Here is an 18,595-nt window from a genome sequence, read left to right as displayed (position 1 = left end):
AGTTCATTTGTACACTTTTTTAAGATTCCACATATAAGTGGAATATGCACAAAAAGCAAAAAAAATATCATTTGATATTTGTCTTTCTCTCATCATGTCAATCTTTAGGTCAATCCATGTTGCTGCAAATGGCTTTATTTTGTTCTTTTTTATGGCTGAGTAATATTCCATTGTATATATGTACCACATCCTCTTTATCCATTCCTCTGTTGATGGACATTTAGGTTGCTTCCATGTCCTGGTTATTGTAAACAGTGCTGTAATGAACATTGGGGTGCATGTATCTTTTCAAATTATGGTTTTCTCCTAATATATGCCCAGGGGTGGGCTTGCTGGTATAATCTTTTTTATGTGCTCTTGGATTTGGTTTGCTAATATTTTGTTGAGAATTCTGGCATCTGTATTCATCTAAGATATTCACCTATAATTGTATTTTTGGGGGGTATCTTTGTCTCCTTTTGGTATCAGGGTGCTGGTGGCTTCATAGAATGTCTTTGAGAGTGTTGCCTCCTTTTCAGTATTTTTGCAGAGTTTGCGAAGGATCGGTATAAATTCTTCTTTGTAGACTTGATACATTTCCCCAGTGAAGCCATCTGGTCCTGGACTTTTGTTTGCAGGGAGTTTCTTTTTCCTATAAATTTTATTTTATTTCTAGTGATCTGTCTGTTCAAATTATCTGTTTCTTCTTGATTCATTTTGCCATGCTGTATTTTCTAAAAACTGGTCGATTTCTTCTAGGTTGTCCATTTTATTGGCATATAACTGTTCATAATATTTTCTTATGGTATTTTTTATTTCTGCAATATCCGTTGTTATTTCTTCTCTTTCGTTGCTTATTTTGTTTAATGGGTCCTGTCTCTTTTCTTCTTGGTGAACCTAGCCAGAGGTTTGTCAATTGTGTTTATCTTTCCAAAAAAACAGCTCTTGGTTTTATTAATTTTCTATATTGTTTTTATTAATCTCTATTTTATTTATTTCATCTCTCATCTTTATTATTTCCTTCCTTTTTCTGGCTTTCAGTTTTGTTTGTCCTTTCTCTAATTCTTACAGGTGGTAGGTTAGGTTGTTCATGTGGAGTGCTTCTTGTTTTTTGAGGAAGTTCTGTATGGCTATAGACTTCCTGCTTAGAACTGATTTTGCTGCTTCCCATAGCATTTATATGGTTATGTTTCCATTGCTGTTTGACTCAAGGTATTTTTTAATTTTCTATTTGATTTCATAGTTGACCCAATAGCTTTTTAGTTGCCTGTTGTTTAGTCCCCATGTATTCATTTTTTTCTCATTTCTCTTTCTGTGGTTGATTTCTAATTTCATGCCATTGAGGTCAGAAAAGATGCTTGAAATAATTTCTACCCTCTTAAATTTGTTAAGGCTTGTTTTGTGTCCTAGACTGTGGTCTATCCTAGGGAATGTTCCATATGCATTTGAAATATTGTGTATTCTGGGTTTTTTTTGGATGTGGCATCCTGTATGTATGAATTAAGTCTAGCTGTCTTATTGTGTCATTTAGGATTTCTGTTGCCATATTGATTTTCTGCCTGGAAGATGTGTCCATTGATGTCATTGGACTGTTAAAATCTCTGACTCTTACCATATTCCTGTCAATTTCTCCTTCTCTGTCTGTTAGTGTTTGTTTTATGTATTTAGGTGCTCCTATACAGGGTGCATATATGTTAAAGAGTTTGATAGCCTCTTAAGGTATTGACTCTTTTACCATTATATAGAGTCCTACTTCATCTTTATTTCTGGCTTTTGTTTTAAAGTCTCTTTTGTCTGGCATGTGTATTGATACCACTACTTTCTTGTAATTTCCATTTGGATGAAATATTTTTTCCATCCCCTCACTTCCAAAATATGTGTGTCTTTTGCCTTAAAGTAAGTCTCTTATAGACAGCATGTTGTAGATTCTTGTTTTATTTTCCAATCTGCCACTGTATGTCTTTTGATCAGACCTTTTAGTCCATTGATATTTAAAGTACTTTTTCAACCATAATTCAAAAAGTGTCATGTACCACAATGTTCATTGCAGCACTATTTACAATAGCCACGAAATGGAAGCACCCTAAGTGTTCATTGACAGATGAATGGATAAAGAAGTTGTGGCCCATATATATAGTGGAATATTACTCAGCCATAAAAAGAAATGAAATTGAGTTATTTGTAGTGAGGTGGATGGACCTAGAGTCTGTCATACAGAGTGAAGTACGTCAGAAAGAGAAAAAGAAATAGCATATGCTAACACATATATATGGAATCTAAAAAAAAAGGGGAAAAACTGTTCTGAAGAACCTAGGGGCAGGACAGGAATAAAGACGCAGACATAGAGAATGGACTTGAGGACACAGGGAGGGGGAAGGGTAAGCTGGGACGAAGTGAGAGAGTGGCATGGACATATATACACTGCCAAATGTAAAATAGATAGCTAGTGGGAAGCAGCCGCATAGCACAGGGAGATCAGTTTGGTGCTTTGTGACCACCTAGAGGGGTGGGATAGGGAGGGTGGGAGGGAGACGCAAGAGGGAGGAGATATGGGGATATATGTTTACATATAGCTGATTCACTTTGTTATACAGCAGAAACTAACACACCATTGGAAAGCAATTATACTCCAATAAAGATTAAAAAAAAAGGTATAGGGAACAAATCTATCATTCTAATTGTAGAAGGAAACCTCACCCAACTCATAGTTCAGAAAAATACCAGTCTTACTGTGTTCTACCATGGACAGGATGGTTTCTCTTAGGATTTGACACAACATAAGTTCTCTAAACATACCACCCATCTGCCTAGAATCGACCCTCAACTACTGGTGATTTCGCCAGTTTCTAGGAAAATAATCTCGGCACAGTCTTGTTTCCCACTTCTATCTCGCAGTAATGTCTGCGAGAATGAAGTCTATTACAACATGGGACAGCAGGACAGAGATAAAATCTACTTGGGTAATAAAAAGTTTGGCTCTCTCTTTCCATATTGCACAATTTTTCCATCCTCAGAGACAATAAGTTGAGGATGTGCTGTTTCAAGGTCTAAAATCACATCTACTAGAAACGGCTTGGTAATTCTATCAATGCCAGAATATTGTAGAGGAAGGTTAAATCCATACTTGTTTAATTGGAATGAAAATGCTCAGGGCATTTCAGGATTTGATACTTGCACTCGATACTCTTAACCTGTCTCAGTAATTCCAGTTCTGACTGCACACACTTACCCGCTACCTCCCTCAGCAGATGTTTCAATGTGGAAGCATGATCTGTAAATGTTACAAAGTTTTCATAGAGTTTTGTTAAAATGTCCATCTCTTCATCTGCTTGGGAATATCCTCTTGCTGATTCTGTAGAAACAGTCTAAATTTGCTCACATTCAGAATTTATTTCTTCCCTCCTATATTTAACCTACTTCCTCTGTTCAACTGATTGGCTGGCTTGCAGAGTTATCATTTTTTCAACTTGTTCCATATCACTCTTCAAGGGCTCAATGGTACACTGTAGAATTTTCTTGTGATGAGAGGCAGCTTTCTTAATGGGGCAAATGTAGTGTTTCCATTGTTGAATGAAGAAACTGCACTGTGTACATAAAACCTCTAGGTCCTTCCCTAAAAAGGGTCAGAAACTGATTGTGCTTCTCACACACAGAACTCTCTTTCTGCCCCTTCCACGTGCTCCTTCTGATCTGGAGTAAATTAGCAATTTCAGTCAAATGACTGAGCTGGGGAAGGTATCACCTAGGTCCTTCCAAGCCATGTTGATGCATGAGTGACAGAAGTTGTGCCCACAGTTGATGGTTACTGGATCTTTCCAGTTATCCACATAGATGGGGGTAGCTAGACACCTCTTGTGGCTGTACCAAGGCTGTCACGAACTCCACTGAGTTGAGAACAGAAGTGGTGGATAAGAATGCTCCCTCTGGCAAGGCCTGCTCAAGCTCAAGACCCAGTGAGAAGTGGATATCCTCCCCTAGCGATAGCAGATTGAACAGTTTTATGTTTCACTGGACCACCATACTGAAGACAGCCACCGAAGTCATGTTCAGTCCCCTGTACCTACCTCAACTTGAAGGGCAAGGGAGATTCACTGCTTGTAGCTCTATCACAAATTAGCCCACCCAGATTTAACAGTAATGACTTTCTTCTACAAGTAACTAACCCCAGGTTCAAGCAAGTAATCTCTCCACTGGGGAGAAAAGCTTTTAATTTCAAAATTTCCTAGACTGGCAATCACAATATAATAATTATTTCAGGCAAGAATCATCAATGACTGCAAATACTGTAAGGTAAAATTTCATGGGAAATAATATATTCACACAATCTCAAAATATCACTCTGAGAATTATAGTTCATTTATAGAGAGACAAAATAAGTGCTTTACAATGTAGAGACTAGAGAACACCTCCTGACCAATGAATGGATAAATTGATGGCCTGTGATGGGAAGAAAAACAGCACATATGGAACAGTTCTGCCCCCCACACCATTACCCAAATTTAATCACAGGGAAATAATCACCAAAATTGAAACCATGGAACATTCAATGATCTTAAACACTGCATAAACAAGAATGACACTGAAAAAGAAATTATGGGGGAGTGTTCTACGTTAAAAGAGACTAAAGAAACAACTAAGAGAAATTCATGATCTTAAGCTTTGATTCTAGATAGGCAGGAAAACTGCTGTAAAGTGGATAGTATGGGACAAAAGGGAAATTTTGAATACGCACTATTTATTGGACAAGAGTAATATCATAGTTAACCATCTTGAATTCTAAAATTACATGTTAGCTACATAAGAAAGTATTCTATTCTTAGGAAATACATAATGAAATACTTATAGATGAGGGGTCATGAACTTTGAATGTTACTCTGAAATACTACTTTACCAAAAGCAGGTGTCATGGTTTTGGTATGATGTGGGAGTGTGATGGCTGTGACTATAAGACTTCATAGGGATGGAATAGTTCTCTATTTGGTGGTGGCCACATGAATCTGCATGTGATAAGTGTCACAGAACTATACGTACTCATTTGACCAATATCAAATTCTTGGTTTTCATATAATATTGTTAAGAAACATGGGAACGTAGACAGTGGGTCCATGGGACCCCTCTGTACTATCTTTAAAAGTTCCTTGAATCTATCATTATTTCAAAATATTAAATTTTAGAACCCAGGTTATAATCCTCAGTTTGGCTCAAATGAAATTCCTGTTTTTCTTCTTAACTTGATTGTTAATTGAATTTTGTCAAAAACATGTACTATTTTTTATACTTAAAAAAAATCATAATGTTGATATCTATAGTCAATATCACATTGATTAATAGCCACTTTCCTTCATGGACACGTCACCTTCATCTGGCTCTATCAAGACCACTTTCAGAATGACGTTGTTAATCCACCAATTGCCAAATCCAACGGATTTTTCTTTTACATGTATATGAAATATTTTTATTGTTGTTAGTTTTATAGAAACAGGGTTGTATTATTCACACTTTTCCTCATCTTGCTTTTCTTTTTTTTGAATTTTTTTGAATTTTATTTAATTTTTTTTTATACAGCAGGTTCTTATTAGTCATACATTTTATACACATCAGTGTATACATGTCAATCCCAATCTCCCAATTCATCACACCCCCACCCCCACCCCCACCCCCCGCTGCTTTCCCCCTTTGTTGTCCATACGTTTGTTCTCTACATCTGTGTCTCAATTTCTGCCCTGCAGACCGCTTCACCTGTACCATTTTTCTAGATTCCACATATATGCCTTAATATATGATATTTGTTTTTCTCTTTCTGACTTACTTCACTCTGTATGACAGTCACTAGATTCATCCACGTCTCTACAAATGACCCAATTTCGTTCCTTTTTATGGCTGAGTAATATTCCATTGTATATATGTATCACATCTTCTTTATCCATTCATCTGTCGATGGGCATTTAGGTTGCTTCCATGACCTGGCTACTGTAAATAGTGCTTCAGTGAACACTTGGGTGTATGGGTCTTTTTGGATTATGGTTTTCTCTGGGTATATGCCCAGTAGTGGGATTGCTGGGTCATATGGTAATTCTATTTTTAGTTTTTTAGGGAACCTTCATACTGTTCCCCATAGTGGCTGTATCAATTTACATTTCCACCAACAGTGCAAGAGGGTTCCCTTTTCTCCACACCCTCTCCAGCATTTGTTGTTTGTAGATTTTCTGATGATGCCCATTCTAACTGGTGTGAGGTGATACCTCATTGTAGTTTTGATTTGCATTTCTCTAATGATTAGTGATGTTGAGCAGATTTTCATGTGCTTCTTGGCCATCTGTATGTCTTCTTTGGAGAAATGTCTATTTAGGTCTTCTGCCCATTTTTTGATTGAGTTGTTTGTTTTTTACTATTGAGCTGCATGAGCTGTTTATATATTTTGGAGATTAAACTTTTGTCTGTTGATTTATTTGCAAATATTTTTTTCCCATTCTGAGGGTTGTCTTTTCATCTTGTTTGTAGTTCCCTTTGTTTTGCAAAAGCTTTTAAGTTCCATTAGGTCTCTTTTGTTTATTTTTGAAAAACATGTACTATTGATTCATTTCTTTGGTAAAAATCTAGTAACTGGAAGAAGTGACAAACGAGGTACCTAGAGAATCCAGAAGGCTGTATGTGGTCCCTTCGCAGCGCCCTCTAGTTGTTCTGAATGTGTGGTTCCCAGACCAACGTCATCAGCATCACCTGGGAGATGGTTAAAAATGCAGCTTCCTGGGTCCCACCTGGGATCTACTGTGTCGGAACATGCAGGGGTGGCTCAGCAGTCTGTGTACAGGCCTTCCTCCTTTCATCACGCTGTGACTTATTTACAAATGGAGGGATGGTGGTACCCTGCATTGAGCAGGGCTATTGGTGCCATCTTTCCAGCAGCGTTTGCTCACTTCATGTCTCTGTGCCACATTTTGGTAATTCTCACAATATGTCAGTTTTTCATCATTATTATATTTGAATGGTGATCTGTGATGAGTGATCTTTGAAGTTACTACTATCACCCACTGAAGGTTCATATGATGGTTGTTAGCATGGCAATAAAAATTTTTTTAATTAAGGCATTACATTGTTTTTTAGACAAAATGCTATTGCATACATGATAGACTACAGTACAGTGTAAACACACTTTTGATACACATTGGGAAACCAAAACACTTGCATGACTCACTATTTTGTGATAGTCCTGTTCTTGGAGTAGTCTGGGACCAAACCCACATTTTTGAGTTATGCATGTGTCAGTAATATCTCTGAGTGATTCTGACACATGCTGAAATTTAAAACTGATCTACAAACACTTTCTATGTGCTCCCCCTCACTGGGGAGGCCACAGTTTCCAGCTGTGTCCTAAAGGTTCCTCAATCTCTAGGTGTAGTTCAGGTGGATCTACCTGAAAGTCTTGTGTCCAAATGTCATTTGGCCATTTCTAGATGCCTCTTCCCCAATTGCCAACACTTCACTCTGTCTTACATTGAATTAATTACCCCTCCTAGCCTGTTAGGAGGTAGGTAATCACGGGATTACCTATTTCAGTGAATAATATCTCCACACCCAATGGCCCACACCACTTTTCCTCAACTCCATTTCTCTCTCCCAAATCAGGGTGGCAGCAGCTCTCACCAGGGCCACTTCTCTATTATCCTAAATGGCCCATTTGCTGGGTCCTCTTCAGTCCCTGTCATCATTCTGTTCTCTGGAATGCACTTTTCAAAAAAAAATTGATCTCATTACACCTCTGCTTTAAAAACTCATCTCCTTTACTGTTATTAGGATAAGTATCCTGACCCTAGACTGGGGGCTTGTGAGGGGAGATTGTTGGCAACGCCTGTTTTTTAATACCTGGCTTCTTATTTCAGACCTGCATTCTCTTTGTGACAATACATCAAGCTGTACGCTAATGAATTCTACAACTTTTTTGATGTATGTGAGACTTCCATAGACAAATTTATTTAAAAATGCACAAGCTAGGATCAGATCCAGTCGCCCCTCCATCCTGACTACAGAGGGGATGACAAGGAGTGTCCTGAGCCACTCCATCATGAGAGAGCTCTTTCTCTCACCAGAGTTGGAAACCATTACAGCCACCAGTAAGGCAAACTGCTGTTCACACTCCTGGCCTGAGCACAACCGTGTGAACATGGGCCTGGTGCACTGTAGGAGCACAGCTGGTAAGTGGCAGAGCCAGTGTCAGATCCACTCTCACAGGAACCACGCTCTTCAGATCTGAGATTCATAGCATAGACTGACATTTACCTGCTTCAGGTGCAATTATAATCGTCCTCATGACAAGAGTCACTGACACAGCACTTTCTGTCTTCTCACTTCTTGTTTGAGTCTCAAGTATCCGAGGAGGTAGGTTCTACCACCAACTCACTTCACAGAGCATGAAATCGAGGCACAGGGGGGTGAGCTCACCCGTGCTCCCAAGCTTACAGCTGATAACTGGCAGAGCCCAAACTCAAACCCAGAGTCTTGTTCCAGAGTCCACTCCACACTGGCCACACCTAGGGTCACTGGGACAGGGCAGAGGACAGGGGACATTGTGCAGTTTGGAGGTGGGGCTGGAAGGAAGGCTACTTGAGACCCCACCATGATGCACGTCTGTGGTCACACAGCCAGTGAGTGACCAGGGTCTGAACTCAGTTTCCTCTTACTGCACATCCCTGTTATCACCGTTTCCCTTGGCTGGGGGTCACCAAAATGCTTGCTGCAAATGCAGATTCCCTGGCTCACCTATGGAGACAGAATAGAAACAGTTTCTATTTTTAAGTAAACATTTATGGGTGTAGACCGTACATACATAAAGACACACACATCCATCGTTTTGCATCACCTGAGAATGATTACAAAGCAAACACAGCCCTGTAACCACCTACAAAGCCTACCATTTAAACAGTACCTGCTCCCTTTCCCCTCCTGGCCACTCTCCATCACTGCCTCCACTCCCCTCCCCAAAGATAACCGCCACCTGCTGCTAAACCATGCACTGGTTTGGCCTGGTTTTGATCTTCATATGAGGGGAGCCATACACAGTATGTTATTGTATTTCTGGACTCTTCAGCTCAATATGACAGGTGGGGAATTCATCCTTATTTTTCTGTTTTTCAGATCCCTTTTCTTGGTGAATAGTAGTCCATTGCATGCCTGTACTGCTGTTCATTAGTTCATTCTGTTGCTGAAAGCCCTTGGGTTGTTTCCAGATTTCCCCTATTGGGAATTGTGTTGCTATGTGCTTCCTTGCACAAATGGACACATTTCTAAACATAAATAACAGGAGTGGAATTGCTGAGCTGAAGGGTTGTGTAGGTGCATACTCAGCTTAAGTAGAAAGAACCAAACTGGTTTTCAAGGTGGTTGGACCAATTTTCATTCTGATTTTTCTTTTTATCAGCTGTCATCACCTGACACTTTATTGGGTCAGATATTAAAAAAATATGTTAAAACAGTTTTGTCCCATGCATATGTGCAGGAGATTTATGTTTTTGTTTTTCATCTGTGCTGCTCTAGGCGAGCAAGGACTTGGTTTTGTTTGCTTCAGTTTCCCCAACACTAAGAACACTTAGGTGCTACTCGATGCTCACGTGACAATGTGTAAATACACTAGTATTTATGTTGTGAGTGTACAGTATATGCAGCAAAAAAAAAAAAAGGTTTAAATTAATGCATTAACAGAGATTATTTGGGGGCATTGGTGGACTTCCTTTTTTATCCTCTACATATTTTAAACAATATACACTCCCTTTTTAAAAAATTGTATTTCCTATTAGAGAAACAATTTTATGATTGTGAAGGACACCATTTTATATAATGTTAAGTAGAGGGAAGCAGATTATGAAACTGTATGTAAAATATACTGCCATTTATCACCTGTCATATAAAAAAATAAAGATGTGGATATATACAAACTTCTGAAAGCACACAGTTGAGAGCATGAATCTTGATTTATCTAAGTGGTAGGATGATGGCTGATTATCGCCTCATTAGTGTTCTTATGTGTTATTGCTGTTGTTTTTTTTTTTTTTTGCAGTACGCGGGCCTCTCACTGTTGTGGCCTCTCCCGTTGCGGAGCACAGGCTCCGGGACGCGCAGGCTCAGCGGCCATGGCTCACGGGCCTAGCTGCTCCGCGGCATGTGGAATCTTCCCGGACCGGGGCATGAACCCGTGTCCCCTGCATCGGCAGGCGAACTCTCAACCACTGCGCCACCAGGGAAGCCCTCTTATGTGTTTTTAAATATCTATTTTCCTGGCATAAAATAAAATAATACAAGAAAATATTAATCAAAATAGTGAAAATAATGCCAATCAAAACTGAAGTACTTCATGGGTAGTATGTACTTTCCATGCATTCTCATTTGAAATATTTACTGAATTTCTGGTTATTAGGCTAGAGATACTCTAAGTGTAAAGTATTGTTTCTGTCCCCAACCTACAAATGGGGAAACAGCTTTCAAGGGAGGCAGGATAACCTGCCCTCTTCTCAGGGATGTAGTGCAGCTGAGCCTGATGGGAGTCTTATACTCTGCATATGATGTAATCATAATAAATATTCTCTGCCAACCAATGAAAAGCCTAGTGTGCAGTACTTCGTTGTGCCCTCATCAGTAACTTTCCTTTTACCTAATATTCCCCAGCCTCCCCACTACCTTCTGCAAATTTTGCTCAGGGATGTGTAATTTTGCAGCCTCCCTGACAATTTGCTACCTAACCGGGAAGGGTGGGGGAGCCAGAGGGCCCTGAATCACATCTCCCCTCCTCGGGGAGTAAATGGACAACCTTACAAAGCTTTTCAGATTTCAGTTCATCATCAGCAAAGATGAAATTAAGTGGCATTGAGAGGATCAAGGGAGGATCACAAAGGTGCAATGGAGATCCTGTTTATCACCTGACCTAATCTAGGCAGGGCCTGGCCCTCCTCTCTCTTCTCTAAGCAGCACCTCTGAACATGCCCCACACACCCCTCCATGCCCAGGGCCCACCCTCCCATCTATGGAGGAGCCACAGCCTTTAGGGCTGGACCCCAACAGCTCCACCCTCCTGGGGGTGTATATATACCCGTCACATCCCAGACCCCGCCATGTGTTGGGAGAGCAGCCTGAGGACCTGGCCCAGGAACCCAGAGAGAACTGCCCCCTCAGGTAAGCGGGGATCAAGGATGAGGCAAGACCATGGGGCTTCCTGAGCCGCTGCTCCAGGCCCAGCCTAGGGATCCACCTCCAAGGGAATCCAGTCTGGGGTTTGGCATATGTAAAAACCTGTCCTTTATTAGGGTTCCCAGTCCCACAGCGGGCCTTGTCCTAACTCACCTAAATGTTTGCTGAGAGCACAGATGCCCAGTTCCCACCCTGTCCAGGGCCCAAGGATGGAGAGACTGGTATCTGTGTGTGAGAAAGCCCCCAGAGGCTGGTTTGAAGCCCCTGTGGGATCCCCCTCCAAGATGGCTCAGTCAGGGGCACTTTGTGGTGTTAACCAAAATTTCAGAAACCAAGACCTGATTGAAATAGAGGCTTTTATTTGGGGGTTGTTAGGACGGCAGCCCCAGAGACCTGGATTCATGAAGCACTTGACTTGTGTTCCCTGAGTCCAAGCTGGGGGAGGCTTATCAAGGCAAAGAACCTGCAAGGTTACATAAATAAGGGTGCTAAGCAAAGAAGCATTGGCTGGGGCTGCAAATGATTACACAGCTGCAGGTGCGGCGGCGGGGATGTTGAAACTGCAAAGTTGCCCCAGAGCTGTCAGCAGATGCTGTTGTGAAAATGGCTGATGGTGTCCTTGAGCCGCAACCAGTTCAGAAAATCAAATTCTCAGTGATGCACGGTCATGTCTGAAACCACATCAAAGGTGGCCACCGGGCTCCTCTTTGATTTTTAAATCCATCATCAGTGTGTAGGTGGAGAGTGGAGGGATTAGAGCTATGGGGCCCTGAATGAACTCGGTCTTCCTCAACTTCACCACTGCCTGCTTGCACACACAGAGAGTACAAGTTAAGTTGCCCAAAGTCACTCAGTTCCTAAGCGAGACTGGAAACCTGGCCAGGATTTTAGTCATTTAACAGCTTAGTCCGGGACTGAGGTGATATTTGGAGATGCCATCATGGCGGGATAACACGGAGTTGACAGTCACGTGTGGGATGCAGATTTCCAAAACCTGGGTAAATTTACAACAGCCAGAGTGGAAAGAGTTCCTGATCCTTTCCTTACAGCTCTGGCACATTTTGTTGGGGGAGGTGACCCCTCATGGAGTCGGGAAGCCGGGATCAGGAGGAAGGGACAAGTGAGCTCTGAGCTGGGAGAGTGAGGAGACAAGTGAGGGCTCTGCTTGTACAAAGGTGCTGGGACCAGAGTGGGCTGAACCTGCAGGAAGAGGGCAGGAGGTTGAGTGCTGCAGAGAGCTTGGTGCTGGGAGAAGCTGGAGCTGAGGGAAGGACGTGGTTCTCGCGCCAGGAACAGCAGTCCTGCAGGAGAGGGTGTGATTAGATCCTGGTGTGGGTGGGAGGAGACTGGAGGGGCCCAGCGGGTGGTAGTGGGCTGGGTGGTCAGAGGCTGGTGCAGGCACCCAGAGGAACATGTAGGGACTTTGGCAAGGGTGTTAGTGGTGACAGTGAAAGACATATTCTTTGATCACAGCATCCTGAGCATGGAAAGTCTGGGGTTTTGTTAGTTGAGTACCATAGAGCACCTTCCATGTGCCAGGCCTGCTGCTAGGCACATTTTCCCCCTCCTCCATAAATCCCTTCTGACCTGTCAAAGGTCACAGGGCCATAGATGGAAGAGCCAGGATTGCAGCCCAGGCAGCTTGGCTCAGAATCTCTGCTCGCTCCACCCTACCAGGCTTCCTCTCTTTCTGGCTCCACTACCCTGTTTGCAGTATTTTATAAATCTTTGCCAATCAGACAAGGCACAAAGAACAATCTCTCTTGTTTTTCACTCTGATATCTCTGGATTATTAAAAATGATCTGCTTTGATTTCATTATTGGCATCTTTTTATCTTCTTTACCCATTTTATGTCCAGATTTTTCATTATGTTTGCTTGAATTGCTTGATATAAGCTAAATATATGCTTGAAGTAATCATGTAGTTTTCTGATTTTCAAAAATTTGCTTCCTCGGCCAAACAGATGGAACATATTTCTCTATAATTTATTTCTATAGTCTATGGTTTTATGGTCACTTTTGCTTTTATTAGACATGCACAGTGAAAACTGCATAAGCCTGTAACCCTACACCACCACCCAGATGAAGAAATAGATTGTTACCAGCACCCCTAGAGCCCTTCTCACCTTCCTCCCAATCACTAGCCCATCCCTCCTCCCCCAGTATGAGCACTGATGCTGAGGTCTAACACCATGAAGTCGTTTCTCCTGCACACACGGTGTGTATTCTTTTGTGCCTGGCTTTTTGTCACACCACGTTACATCTTTGAGATTCACCCCAGTTTTGGGGTGAAGAGTATTTAGTGTCCACACATTGCTGATTAATGTCCCATTGTATGAACAGACCACATTCACCTAGCCATTCTAATGCCGTGGAACTTTGCGGTTATTTCCAGTTTGGACTTGTGAAAAGCGTTGTACTGAACCTTCGTGTATGTACTTTTGTGCACGGAGTTTGTAGCCCTGGTTCATAGTCTGGATGGTTACACAGCCTGAGTAAGATAACTGAGTGTATGTTCTACGATAGTTAATAATGCAAAATAGTTTTCAAAAGTGGTTGTGCCCACTTACCTCTCACCAGCTGTGTATGAATGATCCAGTGACACCACATATCTCCAAGACGTTATATCTTAACATTTGAAATTCATTCTGGGGTCTCTGGACTCAGAGATTGTCTTTAACCTATCAGGGCTGGAGATGATTAAATCAATACACCCCACCCCCTCCCACCTCCCCCCATACCCTCCATGGATGCTCACTTTCAGCTTTGGGGATCACTTTGCTGATCCTAGTGGGAAGTTTGGAGCGTCTAGCAGGACTCTTCCTGTGTGGGTGCCCTGAACTCAAGAGTTCTCAGCCCTGAGAGTTGGTGGCCTCTCAGCCTCTTTGAGAATCAGCAGATGCTTCAAAGGGAAAGCTCCACAGCTTCTTCTTAGGATCTTGACTCCACAAATCCTCACTAGTTGGTAGCTCACCACTGTCATCAGGGAGTACGTTTGTATGTGTGTGTGTTTCTCAGTTTCAACTCAAATTGACGTACTGATCTCAATCTCATTCTGAGCTTGAAGTGAAAAGTCAGTTTTGGGAGGGTGCCCAGAGCAAATTTCATCTAGTCCAAATCCCATCCACTTATGCAAAAAATTTCATATATTCTGTAGTTGAGAAGCTTAAGTGAAAAGTAAATTTTGATGTATTATGAATTCAGTGCTGTTAGAAGGATCTGTGGTTTAAGCCAAAAAGTACCAGTTTTTTTAATTAGATTTTTGACAAGATTGAAATTATTGAAGCTGGGTTTTTTTATCCTTTAACGAGATTCTCTTTGAAATGGGATGTTATGTAACTTTCCCCAGGTTCCCAGATAGGAGGTGACTGAGGGGGAGTCCCATCCAGGTCCTGGGCTCTTGTCCTCAAGCCCACACACTTTCCACAGTCCCAGGACCTGGTGCCATCAACCTGTGGTCCATGTGGGTGTAGGTGGGTCGTGGTGGAGGGGAGGATCAGAGGATGCCTCACCGTGGCAGTGAGAGTCCCTCAAGACACAGGGCAGCCTTTTCACAGGAAGGATTATTTTCTCATCCCCAGGAAGGAAAAGGCACTTTGGAGCTGTGTCTGCTTTCTGACCCAGACAGTTGCTGAGCTTGGCTTCACACCCTGGAGCTGCTGAGGGCAGCGAGTCGCCCAGCTGCTCTATGATAGGCCGCAGGAGTGGAGGAAGCCTCTCTGAACACCTGCCTGCACCCCAGAGTCCTGCAACATCCAGGACAGGAAGGAGGGAGACCCGAGGGTGCACCTGCTACTCAGCGCAGAGACCCAGTAGCCCGGCCTCCTAAGAAACCCAGCTCAGTGCAGCCCCGATGACTGTGGCAGCGGCCCTGGCTGGACTCCAGGCAGAAGCCAATTGTTCCATCTGTCTGGAGGGCCTGAGAGACCCCGTCACCACTGAGTGTGGGCACAACTCCTGCCGCTTCTGCATCCAGCGGTCCTGGGCTCACCTGGATGACAGGTTCCCCTGCCCCGTGTGCCACCACCCATGCCAGGAGCGGCAGGTGAGGAGAAACACCCAGCTGGGCAGGATGATCCGTGTAGCCAGGCTGCTCCAGAGCAGCCGGAGCAACAGGAGGAGCTGCGAGGAACCGCGCCTGTGCGAGCTGCACCGCCAGGTCCTGAGCCTCTTCTGCGAGGAACACGTGGAAGTGCTGTGTCCCCTGTGCGCACGGACCCCTGAGCACCAGGGCCACTTGAGGCCGGTGGGCGAGGCCGCGGCTGACCACCGGCAGCGCCTCAGCGCTTACGTGGAGCCTTTGAAGAGGCGGGTGGCAGATGCCCACAGCCTGGTGGCTGCGCAGGACAGAAAGCTGCTGGAGCTGCGGGAGCTGGTGCAGCGCCAGCGGCTGGAGCTGGCCTCGGAGTTCCGGCAGCTGAGCCGGGCTGTGGACGGCGAGCAGGAAGCCATCCTGTCGAGGCTGGTCCAGGAGGAGCAGGACATCCGGGAGCAGCTGGGCGCCAACATCACCGCCTCCTCAGACCATATCTGCGAGCTGCGGGGCCTCCTGCACGAGGTGACAGAGAGAAGCGTGCTGCCTGGAGCCAGGCTGCTGAGTGGCATCGGGGGCGTCCTGGGCAGGTGCGAGCGTCTGAGGTGCCCCGACGTCTACTCCTTCCAGCTGAGGCGGGAAGGCTGCAGCCTGCCCCCCCGCAGCACTCAGCTCTGCAGAAAATCATTCAGAAGTTCCGGGAGGACGTGACCCTGGACCCCGAGACAGCGCATCCCAACCTGCTCGTGTCCGAGGATAGAAAATCGGTGACGTTTGCGAGGAGCAGGCAGCTTTTTCCCCCAAGGCGCGCAGAGATTCTGCACGGAGCCTGCGGTGCTGGGCTCTGTGGGCTTTGCCAGCGGCGGGCGGTAGTGGGAGGGGTGGGTGGGCGGGGCCTCGTGGGCTGTGGGCGTCTGCGCAGACTCCGCCTCCAGGAGCGGCGCTGGGCGCCTGGAGGGACAGAAACGCCTCTGGACTCTGGGGCTGCGCGGAGGGGATTGTGAGGCCCGCGGGCCGGGGGACGCCCTTCCCCTGGAGCTGAAGGAGGAGCCTGGCGGGATCGATGTGTATCTGGACTATGAGTTGCGTGCGATTTCCTTCTACAGTTGGAAGGACAGGTCCCACATCCACTCTTTCACCGACAAATTTTCTGAGATCTAAAAGCCCTATTTCTCTATCGGATGCTATACTCAACCTCTTACAGTCTGCGCAGTAAGAGATTACTAGGGATGATCTTTGACTTTGCTTCTTTTTCTTCCTGAAATTTATGGACAGTAGGTAGAATGTTTACAACTGTCCTTACATCTGGCACCGAGATTTTTTTTTTAAATGTTTATTTGACTTAAAGTCATGAAGAAAGTTTTTCTCATTTTGTTTTCTATTTTGTTGTTGTTGGTGGTGGTGTTTCCATAGCAGTAGAGATGTTGTGGGAACTAACAGGGACGTGGAGTTTAACTGTAAAGTGTTTCTGGAATTCTAACGTTGGAGCGTATAAAATTGTAATTTCACAGCTTCAGTAAATGTGTGAACACTTGCATATTTCCTATACCTATACATTTACCTGTTCCATAAGCACCTTACACGTTCCATGTGGGAGAGGAAACACACCTGTGTGGAGACAGTTCTCAGGGGGCGTCTTGCACATGTCGGGAGCAAGGGACCGACCACTCAGGACTGTGTTTCCCAGGGCGTTTTTATGGGAAACAGCCTTGAAAGATAGAGGTGGCATCTCCATCAGAGCACAGGCAGGTTTGTATACTGTCCAGTCTCCCTCGAGGGCAAAGGTCAGGCAGATTTATTGCCCTTTATACAGGGGTTGGGTTTTGCTCATTACCAGTAGTACATCTAAATTACTCTCTTACTTGAAATTTGAGATTGTCCAGTAACTATGACATTATGTGAAATGATTTATACATCTTCCTGGGAGATATTTGACATAGAAAAAGATCAGTCTTATACTTTTCCTTGGTTTTTTATTTTGGGGGCCTAATAACACCCCTCCCCCTCTGTGACATGTGTGATCATAGTTCCCCAGCCAGGGACAGAACCTGCACCCAATGCAGTGAAAGCTCCGAGTCTTAACCACTGGACTGCCAGGGAAGTTCCCCTAAATACTTGCAGATTGTCCCTGCGCCTTCCTGTGCTTGGGGAGATTTGTTTCCATGTCTCAACAGGGTTAAACTGGCTGCTACTTTTCTCTTCCTGGTTCCAACATTTAAGCATGTTTCTATTCTATTTCTAATTTTCACAGTAGCTTATTTCATCTTTGAGTGTGACTCATCTATTTTTGTTTTGTTATGAAAAGCAGGCATATAAGTTTGTGTAGTAAACATGTAGATACAATTTAAAGGAGAATAGTAAAATTAGTACCCATGTATAAAACACCTAGGTGAAGAAATCAAACATTACACGGTAGCTCAGAGGCCCCGTGGATTCTAACACACTATGTCACCCTCATTTTCCTCAGCTTGAAGCATCCAGTATCTTGATATTAATAATTCCTTTGGGACTTCCCTGGTGGTGCAGTGGTTGAGAGTCCGCCTGCCGATGCAGGGGACACGGGTTCGTGCCCCGGTCCAGGAAGATCCCACATGCCGCGGAGCGGCTGGGCCCGTGAGCCATGGCCGCTGAGCCTGCGCGTCTGGAGCCTGTGCTCCGCAACGGGAGAGGCCACAACGGTGAGAGGTACGTGGGTACCGCAAAAAAAAAAAAAAAAATAATACTAATTCCTTTGTTTTTCTTGAAAGGTTTACCACACATGCATATCTTTACAACCAATAAAGTTATATTCTAAAAAGCCAGAGACCAATAAGAAACGTCACTGAATACTCAATTTATTTTACTACATAATAGACTAAACGAAAACAAGTCTCATGATTATCTCAATAGATGGCAGAAAAATCATTTGATAAAATTCATCATCCATAGTTAGGAACTGAATGTGTCCCACCACAAACTGTATTCAGAGGTGGGGCACTTAAGTAGGTAATCAAGGTTAAATGAAAATGGTGACAAATCTAATATGACCAGTCAGTGATTTAAAAAAAGGAAAATTTAGCAAATTAGGAAAAGGTCATTGCCTTAATGTGTTAGTTGATATCTACCAAAACCCACCACAGTGATGAAATTCTGTTAGTGTTCTGTCTGACAATGGACCTCAAACAAGGATTCTATTTTTTTTTTTTTTTGCGGTACGCGGGCCTCTCACTGCTGTGGTCTTTCCCGTTGCGGAGCACAGGCTCCGGACGCGCAGGCTCAGCGGCCATGGCTCACGGGCCCAGCTGCTCCGCGGCGTGTGGGATCCTGCCAGAATGGGGCACGAACCCGTGTCCCCATGCATCGGCAGGCAGACTCTCAATCACTGCGCCACTAGGGACAGCGAAGCCCCAAAAAAGGATTCTTGCTATC

General features: G+C 43.9%; 1 protein-coding gene and 1 pseudogene across 1 annotated transcript; one reads left to right on the top strand and one right to left on the bottom strand.

The window, feature by feature from the left end:
- Positions 1-417: 417 nt before the first annotated feature.
- Positions 418-8,142, bottom strand: LOC132426242 (tripartite motif-containing protein 60-like; annotated as a pseudogene).
- A 6,865-nt stretch (positions 8,143-15,007) lies between these two features.
- On the top strand, positions 15,008-16,785 carry LOC132426241 (tripartite motif-containing protein 75-like). The gene is given in 3 exon segments (XM_060013155.1): positions 15,008-15,841; positions 15,844-15,996; positions 16,061-16,785. Coding segments are annotated over 3 exon segments (1,341 nt in total). The 3' UTR covers positions 16,415-16,785.
- Positions 16,786-18,595: the final 1,810 nt, after the last annotated feature.

This window comes from Delphinus delphis, chromosome 5 (assembly GCF_949987515.2).
Source record: "Delphinus delphis chromosome 5, mDelDel1.2, whole genome shotgun sequence".
NCBI lineage: Eukaryota > Metazoa > Chordata > Mammalia > Artiodactyla > Delphinidae > Delphinus > Delphinus delphis.
This window is presented reverse-complemented; position numbering and strand designations above follow the sequence as displayed.